This window comes from Schistocerca gregaria, chromosome 5, assembly GCF_023897955.1.
Source record: "Schistocerca gregaria isolate iqSchGreg1 chromosome 5, iqSchGreg1.2, whole genome shotgun sequence".
Classification (NCBI taxonomy): domain Eukaryota; kingdom Metazoa; phylum Arthropoda; class Insecta; order Orthoptera; family Acrididae; genus Schistocerca; species Schistocerca gregaria.
In genome coordinates this window covers 609889331-609916650 of record NC_064924.1, presented here as the reverse complement: position 1 = coordinate 609916650, position 27320 = coordinate 609889331, and the positions used below count along the sequence as shown (strand labels likewise).

The following is a 27320-nucleotide window of genomic DNA, read 5'->3' as shown; positions in this document are numbered from 1 at the left end:
TTTCAAAAATGACCGGTATATTTGAAACGGCAACACAAACTAAACGATCAGCGATAGAAATACACCGTTTGCTGCAATATGCTTGGGACAACAGTACATTTTCAGGCAGACAAACTTTCGAAATTACAGTAGTTGCAATTGTCAACAACAGATGGCGCCGCGGTCTGGGATATTTTCCACATATCCACCATGCGTAGCAATAATATGGCGTAGTCTCTGAATGAAATTACCCGAAACCTTTGACAACGTGTCTGGCGGAATGGCTTCACATGCAGATGAGATGTACTGCTTCAGCTGTTCAATTGTTTCTGGATTCTGGCGGTACACCTGGTCTTTCAAGTGTCCCCACAGAAAGAAGTCACAGGGGTTCATGTCTGGCGAATAGGAAGGCCAATCCACGCCACCTCCTGTATGTTTCGGATAGCCCAAAGCAATCACACGATCATCGAAATATTCATTCAGGAAATTAAAGACGTCGGCCGTGCGATGTGGCCGGGCCCCATCTTGCATAAACCACGAAGTGTTCGCAGTGTCGTCTAAGGCAGTTTGTATCGCCACAAATTCACGAAGAATGTCCAGATAGCGTGATGCAGTAATCGTTTCGGATCTGAAAAATGGACCAGTGATTCCTTTGGAAGAAATGGCGGCCAAGACCAGTACTTTTTGAGGATGCAGGGACGATGGGACTGCAACATGGGGCTTTTCGGTTCCCCATATTCGGCAGTTCTGTTTATTGACGAAGCCGTCCAGGTAAAAATAAGCTTCGTCAGTAAACCAAATGCTGCCCACATGCATATCGCCGTCATCAATCCTGTGCACTATATCGTTAGCGAATGTCTCTCGTGCAGCAATTGTAGCGGCGCTGAGGGGTTGTCGCGTTTGAATTTTGTATGGATAGAGGTGTAAACTCTGGCGCATGAGACGATACGTAGACGTTGGCGTCATTTGGACCGCAGCTGCAACACGGCTAACTGAAACCCGAGGCCGCTGTTGGATCACCTGCTGCACTAGCTGCGCGTTGCCCTCTGTGGTTGCCGTATGCGGTCGCCCTACCTTTCCAGCACGTTCATCCGTCACGTTCCCAGTCCGTTGAAATTTTTCAAACACATCCTTTATTGTATCGCTTTTCGGCCCTTTGGTTACATTAAACCTCCGTTGAAAACGTCGTCTTGTTGCAACAACACTGTGTTCTAGGCGGTGAAATTCCAACACCAGAAAAATCCTCTGTTCTAAGGAATAAACCATGTTGTCCACAGCACACTTGCACGTTGTGAACAGCACACGCTTACAGCAGAAAGACGACGTACAGAATGGCGCACCCACGGACTGCGTTGTCTTCAATATCTTTCACATCACTTGCAGCGCCATCTGTTGTTGAAAATTGTAACTACTGTAATTTCGAAAGTTTGTCCGCCTGCAAATGTACTGTTGTCCCAGGCATATTGCAACAAACGGTCTATTTCTATCGCTACTCGTTTAGTTTTTATTGCCGTTTCAAATATACCGGTCATTTTTGAAACACCCTGTATAACTGGGGAGACTACTGAATATGAAGCTGATGTTACCTGACGCAGCACATTTTTCAACCTGTCAGACTCCACTTAAGCCGCAATGGACGTGTGGACTGTGGCAGGAAACGTGACTTGCCTTTGTTATGCATGGACATTGACTGGACACTGCCTCTGCTTTGTCATGATATGTGGCCAGAGGGCTTGTGGGCCGTCTTTTGACACAAGCAAATGATTGGTTATTGCTCGTTTTATTTCTCAGTATACATCTTACAGCTGCGACGACGGCGACGACTGGTTGATCACAGTCCACAGTGGAATCGGCTGTCATAAGTGGCAAACTGAAGACTGCCTGGAGGTTACTGGGTCAGCGCATGGGATATGATTTAGCGTGTTGCCCACATACCGATCCGTAGATGCTTCTCATGTGGCGGATCCGCAGCGAGGGGGGAAGTGACCACGTTCAGCTTTCCAGAATTCCCATCAGATGGACCCTGATGTCAGGCGCTGCGATGATTGTTGTTGTGACGTAAGCTGATTGTGGCCCAACGGTTATGTAGGTTCCTTCGTCCGTCCGATGCCCAAGTACCAGAGAAGCTCCTGCCCTGAATCAGAAAGTAATGGAATCTCGTAGCACAATAAGCGTGAGGGAGTAACAGTCCTTTTGTAACCTAAAGTAGTCCTCCACCAGAAATTATTTGGACACTACTGTGCTTTATTAGGCGGACTTATCGCAGGTCATGCTGCGACCTTCAAAATAATTTACCCCGCCATTTATAGGGGACTTCCGGGTTAATAGCTCCCAATCACAATGGAACATCACACTTTACCCATTAACAAATCATTGTCACACGTGAAAAAAGGGATAAATGAAGGAATAGATCTCAGTACTGAATGAAGATTGCCTCCTTCATCCTTGGACTTGCTGTCGGATAGTATCCCTGTTAGTGGCTCATTATATGTTTTACTGATTTGTAATACCGCTCAGGGCAAATGCGACTTACTTAGTACGGCTTTACAGTAGAAGCACCGCTAAGAGCGACCTCCTATATAAAGTTTCCTGATTGAAACGTCACCTGGAAATTAAATACTGGTATTAGTGACACGTGAGGTTTAGGTTAAAACCTATCAGATAGCACAGGAAGTAACGGGGAGGAACCGCTGATCTTTTCGCAGTGCACAGGCAAAATGAATTTGGATGTAAGAGCATGACCTTCCTTTCTAGTAGAGATGCGAGCTCGGCGGCTGTGCACACAGAGTTCACGTACTTGAGTTTATTACAAATGTTCTTTAGCAATACTGTCTTTTTTAAATGACCTATAATTTGGTTTTTCCTATAGAATTTTTGTCAACGACAGTCACTGGTTTCCTAACTTAGGCATAGTGATCAAGTCTACTGGAAAGCACAATTCACGTTTGTACAAATCAAAACGTAAGACTATTTCAGTATGACAAAAAGCTAGAGTAGCAAAATATCTCTTCTTTATTACATGATGATGACCAGTCACGACTTTTTATTCACAACCCATTCTCAAATCAACCAATGGACAAAAGGATAAAATTACAGTTTGTTACATAAAGTACCAAACAACCAATGCATGTCACCAACGCATGTCACAAAATGCAATATCTAACGTATCAAAATAAATACCATTCAATTAGAATAAATGTTACTCCACATAGCGAAAAACACATGACTGTCGTTTTCCAAAGCAGTACAATGTAAGTGGCCATGAAACCGGATACAAACAGAACCTGACACTCTAACCACAGTGAACAGTTGAGGTAATATATCTGCATGTGGTGCCCCTATCCGACGTTTAGGCAAGTCTTTATTGCATACCATAATCATCATCAATACATTACAATAGTGAATATAGGACTGTGTAAGTCGCTTTGTAATTTTAGCCTACTGGTTCAAAGGATGACTTTATAATAGGTTATGAATAAAAACCCGAAACAAGTCTTCATCATGTAACATCAGAAACTATTTTTGCAACTCTGGCTGCACGTCGTATTGAAAAAGTACCCCAAAACGCCCCGTTTACGATCGTAGCATTACTGGTTTAAGGAAATTTATGGGGCTTGTGTTGTGGATGGGGCTTCATTATAAGACAAGAGTGGAGGATTATTTGCGCCGGAACCCGCTTTACAAAAACCATGTGTCTTCTGTTATATCCCGAAATATGATTGATTTTTCCTCAGTTGGATACATTTTTGAGACTTTGAAATAGTATATGAACATGACAATATGCTCAAAGATAGGAAGCTTTCGAATGGTCTGGACAAAAAAGTCCAGGAATCTTTAATTCCAGGTGAAGCTGAATGGTATTTTCACTGTGCACCGGAGTGCGCACTGATGCTAATCTTCCTAGAAAATTAAAACTATGTGCCGGACCGAAACTCAAGCTCGGGACCTTTGCCTTTCGCGGGCTAGTGCTCTAGCAGCTGGGTTACCCAAGCTACTTGTTAAGCATGAATCGTCATCATCGTACGCCTTACAGGCATTGTCCTAACAGTCAAGCGAAAACGACACTACATATTCCACTGACTAATCTTGCAGAAATGCTAATATATCATCAGCAACTCCTTTCTCATCCTACGGCTTTCCGTCGGTTTCCCTCTGACGAAATTTCAACTTCGGCAACAGTGGTTGCAGAGGAATTCAATGTTTGCTTTGTTTATCATTGCCATTAATCTACTTTGCATAATACCACTGTTGTGAGTTACTCGTCCACTAAGCAGTTCAACTCCGGACCGTACCTGTCAGCTGTGCTGATCATTGGATACCACCTTTCCCGCCACCTGTGCCCTTAGCACCCAGTATGTGGTTCCATGTTGGGCACCATGAGGCGCGCCGAATGCCGTAAACATCATTGTCCGTTTGCGTACTCGTACGCAAGAGGTTCCTTGTCAAACGTCAACAATTGTTCGTGATTTTTTGGCAAAAAACAAAACTATTATGTTGACTCAGACAACGTATTGGCTGGACATGGCGCACTGCGACTTCTTTCTGTTCCCGAGGCTGACGAGAACCATGAAAGGACCTGTGCTTTGCCACCATTGCTAAAGTAATGACAGGATCGCTGATAAAGCTGAACACAATAAGGAAAAGTGAGATCCAGAAGTGCAACGAAGGTCGGGAAAAGTGTTGGCACAAGTGCGTGATATCTGAGGGGGCCTGCTTTGAAGGGAGCAGGATTGATGCTGAAGAATAAATAAAGATGTAAAAAAAAAAAAATTAAAAAAAACTTGTACGTTTTGACCACATCTCGTAAGTCAGTAAACAGTATCGCGTGTTCTTCACGAATTTAAACACCATCTGCACAGTGTCTGACAGCATCTAATACTTGTTAAGACCCTCTGGAGCAGCCGTCCTCAAAGTGGGGGTGCAGAGAGTTACAGAGGGGAGCGCCGATTTTATTTAAATACTTATATTTCATATTATTTAAGAGAGAGAATTCTGGTGAACAAATATTGCTAGTGTCAGATTCTCATTTCCATTAAGCATGAAAGCCCTTCCAATGTTACTTTTCTGTTTTATATAACAAGAAGTGTCCAGTAAATCATGTCAGCAAGAATGCTGTGATAACTCGGGAGTAATATTCCATCACATAGACCCGTCACCGATCACCAGCAAGATCAGCTGCCCACCAAATATTAAACAAACGCTGATGACAATAAGGTTTTTGACAGTGTGACCGTCAGTTCCTTGCAGGACTGACTACAATAATAGACTGTTAATCACTGCCAGTTGTGACTGTCCACTCGGTTTCTGCCAAGATTCTAGAAGTTGAGTTATAATCCGTGTTCAGCGGAAGTAATTAGACTGATTTAGGAGAACGTGATACAAGTGCCGCCATTCCCATGGATAAGTAGTTGATTCGCAGTGGTGATGAGAGATCCCATGGAAATGATTTACCTACTCTCTTCTCCTTCGAAAGAATGCCATACTAATGAGGAAATATATTTTAATTTAATAAATATGCATTCTTCTTTCGCACCTTCCTCTGTTTCGATCAACACCTTTAGTTCTAAGCCTCAAAGCGAAGTCCCTAAACGTCATGCCGATTGACATTATGCTTTATCAGCATTCTTTTGAATTATGAGGAAGGACAGCAATGTGTTCTTTTTTTTTTTTTTGGAGATTTTAGCCAACGACAGCCTGAAGCCTATGAAACTACACATCGGCAGAAAAAACATTCAGACCTTGTAAGTAAACCCACCGAATTTTCTAAGCGTCATGAGAAAATACTATGAGGAACTGTCAGATACCTATCAGTGTTTCTCGTTAACTGCTCATAGTTAACAACAAAGTCCAAATGATCACATATTAGTGATGAGAAATTTATTCTTTCATAGGCCATCAAGATGTGCGAAATCACGCACAGAGGACGGTTTGATGAGAGTTTGAAGTCGGTACCAGCTCCAGACGACGAAAAATAAATTCCCACCGTATCCTGATGATAGCCCAAAATGCGTTCTAAAACTGAATGAAAGTACTGACTATGGGACATATTTCCCAGCTTCAAGTTTTTCTATATTGTTGTTATGATCATGAAATGCATGAGTGATGTCTATTTTGCAAATGACTGGAAGGGTGGACTACAGATGAATATATTTTCTTTCTTGTGATTTCCTTTATTGTTGACAATAATTTGTCATGGGAAAATTGTGTTTGTATGTCTACCAATCGGGCGGCAGCATGTGCTGGAACTAAAAATGTGTTCATGAGAATATTGCGTACTGTTTCTCCTTCTGTAAAATTCAAACATTGCATGATACACAAGGAGGCATTGGCTTCTGTAGTGGTGCAACGGGAAGTCAATAAAGTGCTGAACGATGCAATTTTCGGGAAGCACGAGCTTTAAACAATGGTCTGTTTTCCATTCTTTGCGCTGAGACGGCTCTATTCATGATTCGCCTCTGTTAGTTGAGGCGCGATAAAATTTACGCCGTATTGTGAAGCTGAAGGATGAACTTCGTCTTTTCCTACTGATCTGGAGTACTACAGTTGCGCGGCTCTGTTCCTGGAGGAAAAACTGACTAATCTTAACGTATCACTTCATGGCCGAAATTGTTACATCATATTTCTAACTGTTAAAGTACTTACTTTCGAGAGAAAACTTGGACTTTAGAAAACACAGTAGGAGAAGAGTAACTAATATGTGTTTTCTTGTCTGAATGATTCGTGAAGGACAATGAGTTACATGTAGGTAAAATTAGTAGATCTGGCGTTGTACATCACGCAAAGGTTCGTCAAAGATTCGAGAATAAATTTCCAGAACCTTCATCTGGACATGACTGGATCCAAATCATTTCGATAAGATCGTAAGAGACCTCGTGTTAACAGTCGAAATTTCGAAATTGATTTAACTTGAGGTCTCTCGAACATTTTTGGATACACACTCGAAATGAATATACCAACTTAGCAAGAAGTGCATAGGATGCGTTATTACCCTTCGTATCAACGTACCTGTGGGAGTCAACATTTCCGCAGTGGCAGTAATGATGACGAACCTTCGCTCGACTGCAGCTGGAAGGGAATCTGCGGGTTTTCTGTTTGAAAACTCCAGTCGAGACTGGATCCGCTTCCTTCACAAATTCGAACATGCGCATCACACTAAAAGTGCATATATCTGAAAATTTCCGAATTGTGACCCGTGTACATTCTTACTCTGGTTTGCCTCCATTTTGGATGATCAGTTTGGATAGTATAGGTTTTAATTTGGCATTTAAATGTCGACTATTGTTTTGTCACCATTTGTACGTCGTTATTTATCAGATATTTAAAGATTCCGAACGATTTTAAGCAATACAGCAGGAAATAGTTATACTTGATTTAACTGATTTGTGAACTATTTTTTAAAGAAAATATATACGTAGTGAAACAATCACACTTGCTCAGTTAATATAACTATACACGCAAGCTTGGTTGTGTATAAACTAGCTGTAATTTTTAACTTTCAATATACAAATATACCATACTTTTAAAAAATTGTAATCGCTCGTGTGCTCGAATTATTACGATTACCGAATTATTATTATTTTTATTGTTTAATTGATGTCTGTAATAATTAGACAGAAGCAAGCACAAACCGTGGGCCGTTTTTATGCCAAGTGTGGGAAGTGTTGAGGCAGAAAGAGAAATAGGCGTGTTGTCAAAATAATTCATGGTTCAGAAGGGGGATCGACGAAAAATGTTTGAGAACCACTGCTCTGTAGTACTGTCTATGGGCTATGTAACAAGGCAACTGTTCTGTGGAGAACATATTGTTAGCCAATGTGACAATGTTAGTAAATTACAGTAACATGTATTTAAGGAAGATTCAACACTTGTCTAATAACTTTCTGTACTTACTGTCAAGTCTTCAGTCAACACAAGTAGATTTTGACTGTGTGGCATTGCAAGAGATCTGCCTATAATTCATTAATAATACAGGAAGGGCACGTAACGGTCATTCCTCAATAAACCCTTATACAGTCATTATTATAATTATAAACACTTATATAGTCATTTTTATAATCTGTGTTTGTAGAAGTACGTGATATGAGGCACTTGCAACACAATGGATACATTACCTATTATGGTTTAGCAGCAAAAAAGTTTACTTTCAAGTCACTGAGTTCCTAAGACGTTTTTCATAAGGTATTCCGGTACGATTTCACTTTACAGCGCTACAGTTATTTCCATATAGTCTTACAAATGTGTACTCTACAGAGGATTTAAAGGCTTCCAGATCACATTTTCACAAGTGGTAACACTCTAAAGTGACGAATATTTTGCTGTATTAGTAATTCTTGCACCATTTTGATCTTCCGAGATAACATATTTTTGAGCGCTTAACCTGAACTTATTTGGTAATATATCACTATTACGATTGTAAACAAACGCAGTGAATATTATGGCAATAACGGAGCGCAAAATATGTTAAAAATGGAATCATATATTGTCAGGACATTATCAATTGTATCAGTACTTCAGCTTGAGACTGAGCATTGTAAACTAAGATGTATACAAGCCGCATTGCGCTCCTAGACTTACATCATTTCAAGCCGCATTTGATACCTCTTTGTAGAACATCGTCAACAAATTTTGCATTTACTAGCAGCATAATTGCCAGAAAAGAGAAAAATCTCTACGAAATACCGAGAAAGGTGTAGAAAAAAGGTCAACACTGTAATCACTTTACCATTTGTTTAAAGCTGCATTTGGCAGCGCTAGACCAAATGTTAGATTAGTGCCTCTTGCATCAGTTCTATCGTGGAGACTACGTTAGTTCGTTTCATTGTGCGCTCCGTGGCCACCACCATGTCAATCGATAGCGTCAACAAACAATGCATGCTGTCAGCAGACATTATGTCCCTCTTTCACTGATTGTGTCTGCAGTATGTGCCACGACTTGATGGCAGCAGATATCTACACCATTTTCTTACTTTTCTCTACAGCTTACTCATCAAGCTCATGGTAAAGGACAATGCACATGTTTACATTTATATCTTTGTTCCAGTGCCGTCCGTTGCTTCATCCACTTCCTCCTGTATGAGTATGAACCTGTGTAACTGCGTTACAAGTATGTTTGAAGACTGCTTCACCAAAGTCAATGAGTACCACGGTGCAGTACACTTGTGGTATCAACGTTACCTCTTGACTGGCTCGACGTGGGTCGGAAGACGTGGCTTTGAAGCAAGAAGTGGTCGCTCCACTCGTGAGTCAGACGTAGGTGTTGGTAGCCAGTGCTTGTTTCATCTCCCTTCAGCGGCCTAGTTTACGCACGCTTTGACAGAAAACGGCTGGCTCACTGTTCTCTTGGGATCGTAACAAGAGCCACAAGCATTGTCCTTGCTCTGCTGTAAGTTGGTTAACAAAACATGTTAGTTAAGATTAGGATCATATTTCTGTTAATTTATTTCTGTTATTCATCTTGGGCGAATTATAATTATGTAATAAATTTTGTATGTAAATTGTGAATAAGTGAGAATCACGAACTTGGCATTGTTTTAGAAACGAATGTGACAATTCGGCGTTAAGCACTAGCATAAGAGATACAGTGAAAGGAAATTCTGTGTTGAAAGTGATGCCATCTATCTCATGTTCGTGAGTTGTATTTTTGTTCGCTCGCTTGAACTATAATCTAATGGGTTTCCTTTGCGCAAGTGGTAGATGTAGCCCTCAGTCACTACGTATTCATTAATCCCAACCTAACTCCTTTTTGGTATAATAATTGCAAAGGTCTTCGATCCGTGATCTCAATGAAGTCAGTAGTTCTGAATAAGTCGGATGTTTTAGGATTTACAGAGTTTTATGTGAAAGATAGCATTTTGTCCTTAGCCACGAAATGATCTTGAAATCTATACCACTTCATTTTAACAAAACTGATTATCAAGATCTTTTCTTTCTGAGTTCAGTGACGTTACATAGGCTCCTCTAAGTTGAATATTTTATGAATTATAGAAATTTTACGTGTTTGTTATATGCCGTCACTCACCACTTATAATCCGAGCCAGCTAATGTTAAACGAGGTAATTACTTAGATGTTTTCTATCTTAGCTCGGCGATAGCCCTTTGGCATTTTTAAACTGAATAGTTTGTAAAATATAATGGCACTATGTGATTGGAAGAATTACGCCTTTAGGCAGTGGAGGAACTAGGCCTTGAGCCACTACACGTTGTTGAATCGTGTGCTGGCTCTTTTTCCCCAAGCTGCTTAGTATGACACTCCCTCTGTACTCAATGATACCAAGTAGATTCACATAAGTTGAATATTTAGGAAATCAGAAAACTCTCACGTGACTGAAAGATTTTGGTGCGCGTCGGCCAAATGTCTCATTGTTTTTGCATATCGTTCTGTAGTTCTGGCCATAGTACCGCAAAGTGCTACAAACAGTTAATATGATTACGTACGTATACTGAAAGTTTCTACAGCTCGATGATTTGTACATTTCTGTACCCCTGTACGCGGTAGTGATGAGTTCACAGGGCATACCAAAGTCCACTTTCCTAGTTCGTCATATTGTTCTTTGGGCCCATCCAAATTAATTGTAACCCACATGACTACTATAGATAAGTTGTTGCAAAATATATCTCTGTACGTATCGTGAATTATTATTATTATTTTTAACTATAAACTCGATAATTCGGATTGCACTTGGCAGACACAACTGTTTCCTTGCTGTATACTGATTAATGTTAATTGAATAGGAATCTGATGTCTAATTTAAGTTAAACTATGCTGGAATAGGGAAAGTATTTCATCGAATGGAGGTAATAAATCAGTAATATAATTCAATGACTCTTAAATAATTTATGCACTTTACAGTTCAAAATCAGACCTTAGTCTTTGTCATTTTTATGGAGTTCAAAAGAAATAATTATGATCACAAAAATATTAAGCTCTAGTAATTACAGAAATATAAGCCCTTCACACATATTTTGACAATTTAGTGCACTACTTCCGGCGTTATCTTTGAGATGAGTTTTTGTGCGTGTCATACATTTTATATTGCACCCTCAAGTCCTTAACCGTTGCGACACACTAACTCTACAACAATTAATTCCTTGGGCTAATTCTGGTAAACACTGTGTTTTAAAAAATTCTATTGGTATAAGGGCGATTAAGCCGCACGAGCGTGAGCCAGCTAGACCACAAAAGAAAACCATAGCATGTCGATTTACTGATCGCAATCGCTGAGACTAAACTTACATAGGTTCAACAATCTAAAAGAATTCTCACAATAACAGAAGCAAAAAACATTGAAAACATTATCAGTGATCTATTAAAATTAAAATTTAAAAATTAAAAGAGTCTTGATCGCAACTTTTATTTTTATTGCAGTGACCGGGTTCGTTTCTATTTAAAAACTATCTACAAAATCTAAAACGGTGGACTCAGTGGAGCAAATTGCGCCGACCCTCGACGCTGGAATAAGTGCAAAATTACAAGGGAGGTTGTGTTTCAATGTATAACTGTGCGCTTTCTTCGACCCTGGAGTCTTAATACGCGTCCATGTCTCAGTACCCAGTAAAAAGTAGGGCCCCATCATTGTATAGGGTGTGTCAGGACACTATGGTGCTGGGATTGCATCTTAAACGTCTCCTGGAACAGATATGGGTCTTATCATCCACTGTTTTAAAGATCGATGTCAGTACACAGCTAGTTAGTATATTGTTTAAAGATATCATTAATGACCATGCAGCTCATTAGAATGAAATTACAATTATATATCAATACTTTCAGCATTTCGCGGCCCTGTCAGCAACTGTATAAATATTAAATTCAAAATTAACAGCCTCAGTTGCGGAGTTACCTAGATTTACCTAGTTTTCAATTGGGATAACCCAACCTTCTTGAGAATTACACTTACTAAAGTTTGTCCATAATGGACATTGTCAAACTAAAAAGACAAATACACCAAGCGTCGTCATATTTTAAAAACTTAACTGATGCTGCCTCAGCCCCACTTCCCGACCGCGATGCGGCAGCCACGAGTGTTGTACTGGAACTCACTTGGTGTATTTGTATTTTTAGCTTGACTATGTCCATTGTGGACAAACGTTAGTAAGTGTAATTCTGAAGAAGGTTGGGTTATCCAAATTGAAACCTAGGTAAATCTAGGTAACTCCGCTACTGAGGCTGTGCCCGAACTCTTACGGGAATCGACAGTAAAGCCGCGAGTAATGAGTATAATGGGCAGGAGCACTATGAATATAGCGCGGGAGAATAAGTTGCGAATGTGGGTCTCACGAGAGGCGTGCCAGAGATAAGTCCCCGCAGTCGCACTATCCTCTGTGTCCTCGGTGGCTCAGATGGACAGAGCGTCTACCATGTAAGCAGGAGATCCAGGGTTCGAGTCCCGGTCGGGACACACCTTTTCAACTGTCCCCGTTGACTTACTCGTATATCAACGCCTGTATGCAGCTAAGGGTATTCATTTCATAGTAATTTAGTTAATATATTTATGCGCCAAGAAACACAACAAATAACGAAATGTCACTTACTGTACGTGTTCAGTACAGTTAGAAGAATAAATGATTGTATTTGTAAGTGATTTCGGAGAATGCAGGGAGTAAAATTCAATGCCGATATCAGAAACTGTGGTTCTAAGCCGTCTGGGCATCAAAACGAACTGAGTTTGGATAACAGATGCATGAATGTCATTTGGTGCTGCTTCAACTTCAAACGAAAGTTCATTAACAGCAGTGGCCTGCGAAAAGCTGCATGCCATTCCTACTGCAGCCGTAATCGGGTGTTCCCAGTGGGTGAAACGTCTGGAATCTGGAGAAGCTCCAGGTCAGGGCAAGTGTCGACCATCTCCCTGTATCAAGATTGGTCAGAATAGCACCGGAAACAAGCTGTCTTGCAATAGCTTGTAGGAAAACAGCGTGAGGAAGACCTCAAAGGCAGTACCGTTGTGTTGTAGGAGTGCCGTGGATGACAACCAGAGGAAACGGCATCCCAGTCCATCGCTCCTAGCTGTTGCGCCGCATGATGCACTAGGGTCAGCTTGATATCCCATCACTATCCACGGCGTCTCCAGAACAGTCTTTGCTGGCCATTGGGGCTCAACTCGTAGTGAGACTCATCGATGAAGACAATTCAATTCTAGCCTATGGCATTCCAGGCCGAAGACACGTATGGAGAATCCCTGGCCAACGGTGGGATACCAACCTCACTGTCGTCAGCCATGTTGCCTGCCAGCCAGGAGTGACGGTCTGGGATGCCATTTCCTTTGGTAGCAGACCCCCGTTGCTTGTCATCAGCGGCACCCTAATAGTATAGTGGTACGTCAACGATTTTTTGCGCCCCGCTATGTTGCCCTTCATCGCAAACTCCCCTGAGCTGAGAGTGTAGTCTTTTTTCCTACTCTTTGGTCTATACATAGAAGAAGCAATGACGGAAATAAAAGAAAGTCCCAGAAATAGGATTTAAATTCAAGGTGAAAGGGTATCAATAATTAAGATTGGCTGACGATATTGCTATCTTCAGCGAAAGTGGAGCAGAACTATCCCATATGTTGAATGGAATGAACAGTGTAATGAGTACGGAATATGGATTGAGAGTAAATCGAACAAAGACGAAAGCAATGAGAAGTTGCAGATATAAGAATAGCGAGAAACTTAGCAACAGGGTTGGTGATAACGAAGCAGATGAAGCTAAGGTATTCTGCTACATTGGCAGTAAAATACCCTACGAAGGTCGGAGCAAGGAGGAAGTAAAAAGCAGACTACAACTGAAAAAAAGGCTTTCCTGGACAAGAGAAGTCTAAAATAGGCCTTCATTCGACGAAGAATGTACTTTTGGAGCACATCACTGCACGGTGGTGAAATATGGAATGTGGAAAAACCAGAAAGTAACAGAATTTGCGAAGTGGTACTACACAAGAACGTTGAAAATTAGGTGGACTGATAAGGTAAAAAATGAGGTTTTCTGGAGAATCGACGTGGATAGAAATATGTGGAAAAATATAAGAATGAGAAGGAACAGGATGGTAGAACATTGATTAAGACATCAGGGAATAACTTCCTTGGTTGTGGAGGGAACTTTACAACGTGAAAGCTGTAGAGGAAAACAGAGATTGGATTACACCCAGCAAAAATTGAAGACGTTGCTTGCCATTGCTGCTCTAAGACGAAGACGTTGGCACAGGAGTGGAATTCGTGGCGTTCTGCATGAAACCAGTCAGAAGACAAATCAGTTAAAAAAACTGTATATATTGAATTAGGGATTACCACAGATACTTGAAAGCAGGAGAGTTTCTGGTTTGCCTTTCAGGTTATCAGCCAATGAGAATTAGACATTTCCCGCGCTTATAGTCGGCTTCGTAATACAATGCAGCCAGTCTTAGTCAGCAGAACATGTGAACCCATACAAATTTCGGTTACGATGAAGAAATCTATTCATTCTTTCTTCTTTAAATCTGAAGTGACTACAGTTTTAAACTATTCATGGGAATTTTTGCGATTTTATGTGAAGTAGTTTGGAACTTATTTGCGTGTATATTTTCTGATCGGTTAACAACTCCTCATTGCCAGTTCCGTAAACTTTACGGAATAATTTGATGCGCACTTCTACTGAGAAAAAAACAAAAAAACAAAAAAAAAACAAGACCACTGAACGACCTGATGTAGTAACTCGCAAATAGTTGTGGGTCAGTTACCGTTTAGATCGTGGAATTTATTTAGTGAGGACGTTTAGGTTCTGGCTTTACGTATTAATACACTTAGCAAACCAACGTAGCACTGAACTTCCAAGCCGGCCGGATTGGCACTACAGTCTGGTGCCGAGCAACCGCTACGGTCGCAGGTTCGAATCCTGCCTCGGGCATGGATGTGTGTGATGTCCTTAGGTTAGTTCGGTTTGATTAGTTCTAAGTTCTAGGCGACTGGTAACCTCAGAAGTTAAGCCGCATAGTGCTCAGAGCCATTTGAATCATTTCTTAACTTGCAATGTTAATAGCTTTCCGGCAATAATTGCAGACTTGATAACAATTTAAAATGTGTTACAGACGCAATAATGCAGAACTGAGTGCCCCTCAAACCTGTTACGCAGGTAGACAGAATCCAAAAACCGCAATATTTTCTTACGAACTTACAGATACTGTCTCCAAGCTCGAGTTATGCGGCCTCTGTATGCTAAATATCAGTTGCTGTTTCTTTAACGGTGCTTTTAGTCGGCGGAATCAGAGTCTGTTTCATATACTGAAAGGGGTGGTCTCAAAGTGGCATATCGAGATATTTGAACTGAATTTTCTGCACCGAAGGTAAAACACAAACGTTTTTGGCAGAACTGGGACCTGAAGCAGGTGTGTGAGAAGCACAAAAGAACCCGCCCCGTCATACACTTATCAGCAACTGGACGTTTGCTTTATGCCGTCGTCAAAGTGTTGTTGTTTTACTGAGCAGCAGCGTAAACCTCTCTTCCGTCTACGAGTTGGCAGTCATACATGTCGCTTATATCCAATGTGTGTAGAACTCTACAAATTTAGACCAATAATTGTGTAAGATGTGACGAGTTAATATCAGGTTTGGGTCGTGCCAAACAGGTGACTGGCAGGCGGTGCGTGGCTCTCTCTGCTGCCGCAGCCGGTCGCCGCCACCGACGTCCTCTGGTGAGTCGCCTCCATCTGCAGAATGTGGCGAGTGCTGCAATGGCTGTGGAACGACCGCGTGTGGGACGTGGGATGTGGAGCAAGCAGGGCGAAGAAGAGCACAAGTGTGAACACCCAAATCTGTTTCATTGTATGTAAGCTGCGCTGGTACATTGAGTGCGTACGAATTGGAAATAAGTCACACATCAGAGTTCTGACACTACTACAGCTGGTCTAGTCACGTCTACTACAGAAACAGAGCGCCGGGACACGTGGTGCTACTCTAGGCTGTGGGCGGCGGGGCCCGCGAATGGACACCCCTGGCCCAACACAACTGATGTGCGGGCCGCACCCAGGTTACACCGAGTACATAATTTCGGTACGAATTCACATTCTTAGTACGTTGTAAAACTCAGTCACAAGAAAAAGATCAAATTACACTGTTCTTTTCTTTTTACGAAAATTGTACAGAAATGACATACAAAACTAACCGACTACTGAACCATTTGTCATAAAATGATATGTTTCTTTCCAGAACTTTGTGAAAAATCTGTTGCTTCAGCATACAGACTGAACAGTTTAGCAGATGGGCTGGCAGCTGATTTTATTTTTTTCAATCATTTTTTCAGTGCTAAGTGATTCAAGTGAAAAAGCTTAATCTTTTCAACACCACGATCAAAATTCGGATTGAAGATTCTTGTATAGTAGAGTGAAAGAGCAGATAGTCACACTCTGATATATGTATACGTATATATATGGTGCTTAGAAAACATACATGTCGTTCGCAGTCTACACAGTCAGTCTGCGTATCGAAAATAGACATTACTGAAATGATAGCACAGAGAAATCAGATACAATACATACATGAGAGCATTGTCATACACATTAAACTAAAATCTCTAAATTATGTGCAAATTACTTTGTGTTTTAGCTTAAGTGATTCAGGACTGACACAAAGATTACATTTTCCAGCTGTTATTTAAAACACTGAATTCATTAAAAAATTATCTGGAATGTTTTGCTCCACATTCATAATGAAGCTAACTACACACTCGCACAATATTCTAAACCACCATTTCACCGTACGCGGAGTTTCTGCTCACTTTAAAATGAAGTCACGACAGGTATAGTCACCTCTTCTTCCGTAAAGAAGTTCTTTGGTGAGTGTGTATAACTTCGCTTGATCGTACGTTTTGAATATACGTTTATATCTCTTTCGGTAGCAGTCTTTTCATTTTTTTTATCTACAACCTTCCATACTCATAACAGCTGGTGTACATACATAGGATATCTCTTGGGTACACGTCTAACAGTGCGTCTGATTTTAAATGCAACATTAGATTTGAACTTCTTCTCTGGAACAACGCTCCATTGAATTATCGATAATGAGGCCATTATTCGGAAGCAATATTTGTAAAGCACTTCATAAAAAAGTAGATAGAGGTCTCTTTATCATCGCGTTTCTCTTTACAGTAATTAATAATAATAATAATAAATTTATTCTTATCGTGATGCACCAAATAGTGTAGTGGCATGAGCCACAGTATTGACTTTTTTTCCAGATCGAACTGATCCGTAACGATTTTTTTTATTTATTTACTGAAATGTCGCAAGCATTTCGTCGTCATATTCGCCTCCGGCTTACGAGAATCAGTCACAATGACATATTAAAATATCTCCTCAAACAAATCAACCTTTCAGTTTTCGATGTAAGTACATCTTCGGTTATTAAATGTGAAGTACACAAAGTGTCTACAGAATAATAATCTCTGAAAGTGTATTTAACAATGCAGATCCCGCAGATGGATAACTAAAGTGATCCTTTTGGCATAGTTTTAACTGGAGATTCAGAACTAGAAACGGAAACTAATTAAGTTTCCAATCAGCAGAGCATAGGATTTGCTATCAGAGTAAGAGGTAAACTATGTGAAAATATAGTGCGATTTTACTGCGACCTGCCAACTTCCTGAAGCCACAGGAAATTGTTCAAATAAGTAATTTCAAATAAACATCTAATACATAATAGCTGTACTTCGTCTTGCCATCTTGTTAATTGACGCACAGAAGCAACTGATAGAATAGGTGTTTCAGATTTATTTTATCCAGGTGTGTGTGTTAGTGCTCTAAGGATCACGACAAATGTAGCTATAACAAAGAGACTTTGTGCAATGTTTAATCTGTCACGATGTTAAGTGATGATAATTCTGAGTACTAACTACTTCGCATTTTTAACACGGATGGCGAGATAGAGTAAGCCGACTTTGCTGCGCCAAATACAAGTACGTATCTCATAAACCGCAGTGCGTAAATGAGTCTGAGAAACCGCGCCATGGCCCGAAACGCCTCACAAGCCGTCACTGATGGCGATTGGCAGTGACTGAGATCTATCCGTGTCAAAACGTCGTCGGACTTGGGCGAGCCGCGAAGTGTCGGTGGGAGTGTGGACGTTGCAGCAGCTGTGGAAGCCGCGTCGCCTGTCGAGTTGGCGAAGCGAGACCCCGGACTCGTTGCTCGTCGGCCGAACGGCGAAAGCTGGACGAAATGCAGGCGGCGGCGCCGAGTGGTCGTGCCGGCGGCCGTTAGTTGCAGCGCTCGATGCCCCAGCCGGAGGTGGACATCTCGACCAGCTTGACGCGGTAGTCGGCGTCCAGGATGAGGTCCGAGATGCAGCCGACGAGGCCGACGCGGTATTTGCCGTGCGTCTCGCGCTCGATGTCCTCCATGCCACCTGCAAAGCAACAGGCGCGTCCAAATCAACACACAGTACTTGACACCGCCCACTGAAACAGTTCTATCGCATCCTACGGCCTTTCTGTCTGCCTAACAAGGATACGCTCCCCGACCGACTGAGACTCCCACCTAGCGCCACGTCCACGTCATCCATGCTCGCTAGCGTTAGATTCCAGCTGGAGGTCGAACGTAAATGTGGGTCCACACTGAATGTTGTGCATTCACTGCCCTTCGAGGCGAATCGGTCATATAAATGGGTGGTGTCTGCTCTTTCGGACATGTCTGAGAGAAGACACCGTTCACTTATTTAATCTGACTTTTGCGATTTCTTGTATTTATTGTACACTATGTCATCAAAAGTATCCGGACACACCCGAAAACATACCTTTTCACATTAGGTGCATTGTGCTGACACCTACTGCCAGATACTCTACACCAGCAACCTCAGTAATCATTAGATATGGTGAGAGAGCAGAATGGCCCGCTCCGCGAAACTCACGAACTTCGAACGTGGTCAGGTGACTGGGTGTCACTTGTGTGATACGTATGTGCGCGAGGTTTCCACACTCCTGAACATCCCTAGGCTCACTGCTTCCAATGTGATACTCAAGTGGAAACGTGAAGAGACATGCACAGCACAAAAGCGAACAGACCGACCTCTTTTGTTGACTGACAGAGGCCGTCGACAGTTGAAGACGGTCGTATCTACACCAACATCTACACCTACACTCCTGGACATGGAAAAAAGAACACATTGACACCGGTGAGTCAGACCCACCATACTTGCTCCGGATGCTGCGAGAGGGCTGTACAAGCTATGATCACACGCACGGCACAGCGGACACACCAGGAACCGCGGTGTTGGCCGTCGAATGGTGCTAGCTGCGCAGCATTTGTGCACCGCCGCCGTCAATGTCAGGCAGTTTGCCGTGGCATACGGAGCTCCATCGCAGTCTTTAACACTGGTAGCATGCCGCGACAGCGTGGACGTCAACCGTATGTGCAGTTGACGGACTTTGAGCGAGGGCGTATAGTGGGCATGCGGGAGGCCGGGTGGACGTACCGCCGAATTGCTCAACACGTGGGGCGTGAGGTCTCCACAGTACATCGATGTTGTCGCCAGCGGTCGGCGGAAGGTGCACGTGCCCGTCGACCTGGGACCGGACCGCAGCGACGCACGGATGCACGCCAAGACCGTAGGATCCTACGCAGTGCCGCAGGGGACCGCACCGCCACTTCCCAGCGAATTAGGGACACTGTTGTCCTGGGGTATCTGCGAGGACCATTCGCAACCGTCTCCATGAAGCTGGGCTACGGTCCCGCACACCGTTAGGCCGTCTTCCGCTCACGCCCCAACATCGTGCAGCCCGCCTCCAGTGGTGTCGCGACAGGCGTGAATGGAGGGACGAATGGAGACGTGTCGTCTTCAGCGATGAGAGTCGCTTCTGCCTTGGTGCCAATGATGGTCGTATGCGTGTTTGGCGCCGTGCAGGTGAGCGCCACAATCAGGACTTCATACGACCGAGGCACACAGGACCAACACCCGGCATCATGGTGTGGGGAGCGATCTCCTACACTGGCCGTACACCTCTGGTGATCGTCGAGGGGACACTGAATAGTGCACGGTACATTCAAACCGTCATCAAACCCATCGTTCTACCATTCCTAGACCGGCAAGGGAACTTGCTGTTCCAACAGGACAATGCACGTCCGCATGTATCCCGTGCCACCCAACGTGCTCTAGAAGGTGTAAGTCAACTACCCTGGCCAGCAAGATCTCCGGATCTGTCCCCCATTGAGCATGTTTGGGACTGGATGAAGCGTCGTCTCACGCGGTCTGCACGTCCAGCACGAACGCTGGTCCAACTGAGGCGCCAGGTGGAAATGGAATGGCAAGCCGTACCACAGGACTACATCCAGCATCTCTACGATCGTCTCCATGGGAGAATAGCAGCCTGCATTGCTGCGAAAGGTGGATATACACTGTACTAGTGCCGACATTGTGCATGCTCTGTTGCCTGTGTCTATGTGCCTGTGGTTCTGTCAGTGTGATCATGTGATGTATCTGACCCCAGGAATGTGTCAATAAAGTTTCCCCGTCCTGGGACAATGAATTCACGGTGTTCTTATTTCAATTTCCAGGAGTGTATACTCCGTAAGCCACCTGACGGTATGTGGCGGACTGTACCTTGAGTACCTCTATCGGTTCTCCCTTCTATTCCAGTCTTGTATTGTTCGTGGAACGAAAGATTGTCGGTACGCCTCTGTGAGGGCTCTAATCTCTCTGATTTTACCTTTATGGTCTCTTCGCGAGATATAAGTAGGAGGGAGCAATATACTGCTTGACTCCTCGGTGAAGGTATGTTCTCGAAACTTCAACAAAAGCCCGTACAGACCTGTTAAGCGTCTCTATTGCAAAGTCTTCCACTGGAACTTATTTGTCATCCCCGTAACGCTTTCGCGATTTCTAAATGATCCTGTAACGAAGTGCACTGCTCTCCGTTGGATCTTCTCTATGCCTTCTATCAACCCTATCTGGTACGGATCCCACACCGGTGAGCAGTATTCAAGAAGTGGGCGAACAAGTGTACTGTAACCTACTTCCTTTAGTTTTGGACTGCATTTCCTTAGGATTCTTCCAATGAATTCCAGTCTGGCTTCTGCTTTACCGATAATTAATTTTATACGGTCATTCCATTTTAAATCACTCCTAATGCCTACTCCCAGATAATTTACGGAGTTAACTGCTTCCAGTTGCTGACCTGCTATATTGCAGCTAAATGATAAAGGACCTTTCTTTCTATTTATTCGCAGCACATTACACTTGTCTACATTGAGATTCAATTGCCATTCTCTGCATCATGCGTCAATTCGCTACAGATCCTCCTGCATTTCAGTACAATTTTCCATTGTTACAAACTCTCGATACATTACAGCATCATCCGCAAAAAGCCTTAGTGAACTTCCGATGTTATCCACAAGGTCATTTATTTATATATATTGTGAATAGCAACGGTCCTACGACACTCCCCTGCGGCATACGTGAAATCACTCTTACTTCGCTAGACTTCTCTCCATTGAGAATGACAAGCTGCGTTCTGCTATCTAGGAACTCTTCAATCCAGTCATACAATTCGTCTGATAGTCCATATACTCTTACTTTGTTCATTAAACGACTGTAGGGAACTGTATCAAGCGTCTTGCGGAAGTCAAGAAACACGGCATCTACCTCAAAACCCGTGTCTATGGCACTCTCGTGGACGAATAGTGAGAGCTGGGTTTCACACGATCGTCTCTTTCGAAACCCATACTGTTTCCTACATAGCAGATTTCTAGCCTCCAGGAAAGTCATTATACTCGAACATAATACGTGTTCCAAAATTCTACAACTGATCGACGTTAGAGATGAAGGTCTATAGCTCTGCACATCTGTTCGACGTCCATTCTTGAAAACGAGGATGACCGTACACCGTTGCAAGAAAGGGGGCAAGTTCCTTCGCGTACTCTGCGTAAAATCGAACTGCTATCCCATCAGGTCCAGCGGCCTTTCCTCTTTTGAGCGATTTTAATTGTATTTCTATCCCTCTGTCATCTATTTCGATATCTACCATTTTCTCATCTGTGCGACAATCTAGAGAAGGAACTTCAGTGCAGCCTTCCTTTGTGAAACAGCTTTGGAAAAAGACATTCAGTATTTCTGCCTTTAGTCTGTCATCCTCCGTTTCAGTACCATTTTTTTCATAGAGTGTCTGGACATTTTGTTTGGATCCACCTACCGTTTTGTAATAAGACCAAAATTTCTTAGGATTTTCTGCCAGTACATGGAACTTTACTTTCGAATTCATTGAACGCCTCACGCATAGCCCTCCTCACACTACATTTCGCTTCGCGTAATTTTTGTTTGTCTGCAAGGGTTTGGCTCTGTTTACGTTTGCTGTGAACTTTCATTTGCTTCCGTAGCAGTTTACTAACTCGATTACTGTATCACGGTGGCTCTTTTCCATCTCAAACGATCTTGCTTGGCACATACTCATCCAATGCGTATTGTGTAGTAGGCTGAGATCTATCCAAACAATTACACGGAATTCCAAACAGCATCAGGATCCACTGCCAGTACTATGACAGTTAGGCGGGAGTGAGAAAATTTGGATTTCGTGGACGAGCGGCTGCTCATAAGCCACCAATCACGACCGTATATGCTACATGACGGTCCACAATGTGGCTATCCGATGGCTGGATGTGAGTGTGGAAAATTCAAGGTGTACCTCATCTGCCAGCATATGTAGTGCCAACAGTAAAATTCGAAGGCTGTGGTGTTATGGTGTGGTCGTGCTTTTCATTGAGGGGGCTTGCACATCTTGTGGTTTTGCATGGCAGTATCACAGCACAGGCCTACATTGATGTTTTAAGCACCTTCTAGTTTCCCACTGTTGAAGAGCAATTTGGGGATGACGATTGGCGCATTCAACACGATCGAGCACCTCTTCATTAGGCACGGCCTATGGCGGAGTCGTTACCTGACAATAACATCCCTATAATGGACTGGCCTGCACAGACTCTTGACCTGAATCCTACGGCCCACCTGTGGGATGTTCTGGGACGCTGACTTCGCGCGAGGCCTCACGGACCGACATCGACACCTCTCCTCAGTGCAGCACTCCGTGAAGAATGGGCTGCCGTTCCCCTAGAAACCGTCCAGCACCCGGTTGAACGTATGCCTGCGAGAGAGCAAAATGTCATCAAGGCTTCGGGTGTGCCAACACCATACTGAATTCCAGCATTACCGATGGAGGGCGCCAAGAACTTGTAAATCATTTTCAGCAAGGTGTCCGGATACTTTTGATCACATAGTGTACGTGAAGTTCAGAAAGGAAACGCCAGTCAACCAAAGCAGGTCGATACAAGCCTCAAAAATTCTCGAAAAAATCCACTTTAAGATTTTCCAAGGAACTTTAATTTGCCAAAATCTACGCAGTTTTTCACGACACCGTGTCTGGCTCACTCGGTAGGTTTGGAGAATGGTATTCGGGTAATCAGTGGATTGCTGATTCGAATTTCGCTATAGCTTTTTTTCGTTTTTTCTTGTAATTCGAATGTCTGCACCATTCAAATATAAATTTCACCAAATATATGCTAATGAACACTTACCTAATAATCATCTTATGAAAAGTGCGTGTCATCTTATTTCTAATTAAATGTCGTATGCAAAATTCCAGTTTCCATTGCACATATCAATAATTAATTATTGATATTTCATAATGATTGGTAATGATTTTGTAACTCTTTTAATTCAGACAATCGTTATTATCAATTTTTAATAAAATATCGATAGTTAATCACCTATATTTTTGACACCTAACGGTAAACAAGGTTACGTGCATTTTTCATAAATAATGATGATTAGATATGTGCTAATTACCACATATTTGAATTTTTTTATGTAGATGATGCAGATATTTGAGCTGAGCGAAAGGCGTAAAACGAAAAACAGAGCCCACAGAGTTTCAAATCAGCGATCAATTGGCTCTCCCATTCATACTCTACGACGCTATCCAGTGAACCACGCTACCAGCTGTGAAAAGTTCCTTAACTTGGGTGAATTCTAGTTCCTCGGAAATCTCCAAAGTCTGTTTTCTCCAAAATTTTAGAGAGTTACATAGAAATTCATTTCTCGGTTTATATTTGAGTTCTATACTTCACGTACCATATATATATATAAGAAAATTACAAAAGTCCTAGTGCTGGGTGATCTCCCAATAAGTTCAATTGCAAGCAGTCTATCTTCAATTAATCCACTGCTTCACACGAGGCCATCTGGAGGTCCCACTTCTATCGCTTTCATTTCTGGCGGAGACGTGCATATAGCATATATTTGTTCAAAATCGTCGATGACGTGCTGGCGCGATCCCCATGTTAGTAATACTATGGCCACACCACTGTCACCGCACACGTTTGAGTATATCCGATATACTTCTATTTTACATATGAAGAATGGTCTGTTGTAGGCTGTTTATTAATATTCTTTATTTGATCTGTGCAGTTAGTTAATTTCGACGTTGCGTCATTTTCGAGCCCTTGTAAGATGTTATCATCTTGTACGTTCTTGAAAAGGGGGCATTATACTCAGATACTCGCACAAACAGAATTAAATACCAACCCTAAACGGACCATGTTTTCATCTGTAAAATATTTAGAGGCTGTGGCCCGTAGAAAAAATAAAATTTTACCTGGCAGATGAAATTATTTTAATGGTTGTTGGTAATAAACAAACATTACGTAAAATTTGTTTTCTTACTCAAAACTCAATATTTTCTCAAACATCATACGGAATGTGGGCCTACAACCCAGGACAAAAAGACGTAACCTAAGTTACGTATATTCCCTGCGGTTTTGGGTTCGGCAGTCTACCGATGGATCTGTTATATGACGGGCAGATAATACCGTTAGTACAAGTGACATTTCGTAAAAGAATAACCTAATGGACGTTTGGTAAGCTAAAACATGTATCTTTTAAGAGAAAAACATTTAAAAGTGAATTCCTTCTAAGTATTGCACTATATGATGATAAAGTTTAAGCTCAAAGATAGCACTTGGACTGCATTTAGAGTACAACTTGTGCAAGTGAAATGACGCATGAAAGAAGGTTTCCTGCTGTCGTTAATGAAGCTTAAGTTCCGTACTTTTTGACATTCTAGCTATAGCGTAATTTCTTTGCTTTTAAGAGTTGGTATAGTAGTATTTAATGCATATTTAAAGGGACCAGGTGTAACGCCAGTCCTTGTCTGAAATAGTAGGTCGTATTGTTATAATGAACTTTCGTTCATATGACATGAACTGAGTAGGCTCAGATTCATTGACATTTTATCAGTAGCTACCTGGAGTGCACATGCGCATTAGTTGCATTGAGCAAAAGTCGCGTCAGTGGAGCTTACGCAATACCACTAAACCACTGCTTCATTTACACAATGACTTGAGCATGGTGTACAGGTAATGTTGGTTTCATCATATTTAGGGAAATACATTATAGTTTATTTTCTAGATGCCAGTTCCGATTATGATTTACTCGAGACTTTATTGTGTGCCTACGGAATAGGGTTCAACGTCATCGATCACAATTACAAGTGAAAAGAGAAGCAGTAAATGTACAGGTAAGTTTGAAGAATTTCTTTCACATATAGTATGCCCAAATGCAAACTTAAGGTTTTCTTTAGGCACAGCCCGTTAAATTTTTCTTTGCATCCTAGTTTTTTGATCAAAACCTGTGAAAATCTTCCTACAATATTAAGAAATTTCACGCTTTTTTTAAGAAAAACGTGGCTGCTACTGTGCTAGAACTATCTACGAGGGTTAGTCAAATGAAAACCTTAAATATTTTTTAAAATATTATTTATTGTGCAGAAGTGGTACAAAGCTGTATCACTTTTCAACATAACCTCTCCCACGCTCAGTGAAAGTCCTCCAGCTTTTACAAATTGTATAAATTCCTTTAGAAAAAATTCTTTTGGTAGTCCGCGCAACCACTCATGCACCGCCTGGCGTACTTACTCATCAAAACGGAACTTCTTTCCTCCCACTGCGTCTTTGAGTAGTCCAGACATATGGAAATCACTTAGTGATGTGGAACGGCGCCATTCCTTGCTCACTCTCTTCGTTTCAGGTTGGTGGAAGTGAACCCACGTTTTGTCCCCAGTAACGATTCTTGCAAGGAAGCCATCACTTCTCATTCAAAGCGCCGAAGAAGTTCTTCACAAGCATCAACGCGTCGGTCTCTCATTTCAGTAGTCAGCTGCCGTGGCACCCATCTTGCAGACACTTTGTGAAACTGGAGCACATCATGCACAATGTGGTGTGCTGACCCATGACTAATCTGTAAACATGCTGCAATGTCATTCAGTGTCACACAGCGGTTTGCCTTCTCTGTGTCTTCAACTATTGCAATGTTCTGTGGAGTCACAACTCGTTGTGCCTGGCCTGGCCGAGGAGCATCTTCTACTGAAGTCACACCATTTCCGAACTTCCTACTCCATTCGTACACTTGCTGCTGTGACAAACATGGATCACCGTAATGAACCTTCATTCGTCGATGAATTTCACACCTTCACTACGCAAAAACCGAATAACAGACTGCTGTTCTTCCCTGGTGCAAGTCGCAGGTGGGACGGCCATCTTTATACTGATATTGCGACGGTATGTGTGCATCTGCACTACGCTGCCACCTACAGGCCATTCTGCACGCTGTTTGTAGCACGCTTACCAACTTAGAGGATGACGGTCCGAAATTTAGATTTGTTATTACAAATTTAAGGTTTTCATTTGACTCACCCTGGTACTTCGTTACGTTACAGGAAAGGAAGTAATTTAGAACGCTCCTGACAAGCATCTCAAAGACAAGAGCAAGCCTTTTCATCACCAGAGGTATCGGAAGTTGTAACCAGAGGGCAGAAGCAGACAAGAAATCCGGGGTACAAAAAACAGGAGGTTGGAAAGAAGTTAATAAATTTAGGGCATATGTTTACTACTCTTTAAGGGAAGGTGACTGAAGTAATGTTAGTGAAACATTTCAATCACAATTGTACGTACCACCACTCTGAAAACTTTAATGGAACCCTATAGGCAAATCATATTTAAGGACTTCTGGGGTTTTGGTTCTTGGAACCTACAAGCTTTATTCATATGTGCATGTGTATCAGAGAAACTGGCCAAGCTTCTAAACCTGGTGCAGTTAAGTGAAGATCAATTAGTAAAATTATACATCTCAGGGTATATGGGGTGCAAGGAATTTTATTTAGAGACTTTGGATATTAATAATGGAAGAACAGCTACCAGAAAAAAGCACAGGCATTCCACAACCAGATATCAGAGACCACAAAGAATCTGCTTTAAATAAACCATCAGAGAGAAGAGGTACAAAATCATATTGCCTTCTTACCAAAATGCAGGAGCCATTGCAGCGGAGCAGACAATTCTCACAGACAGTGTTTGAGTTCAGAGCTT

General features: G+C 42.2%; 1 protein-coding gene across 1 annotated transcript in view; it reads right to left on the bottom strand.

The window, feature by feature from the left end:
- Positions 1 to 15724: 15724 nt before the first annotated feature.
- LOC126272589 (pikachurin-like) overlaps positions 15725 to 27320 on the bottom strand; it is an 887807-nt gene continuing 876211 nt past the window's right edge. The window contains exon 13 of the mRNA XM_049975515.1: positions 15725 to 18324. Within this exon, the coding sequence (XP_049831472.1) occupies positions 18176 to 18324 (149 nt within the window). The 3' untranslated portion in view covers positions 15725 to 18175. The remainder of the gene's footprint in view (positions 18325 to 27320) is intronic.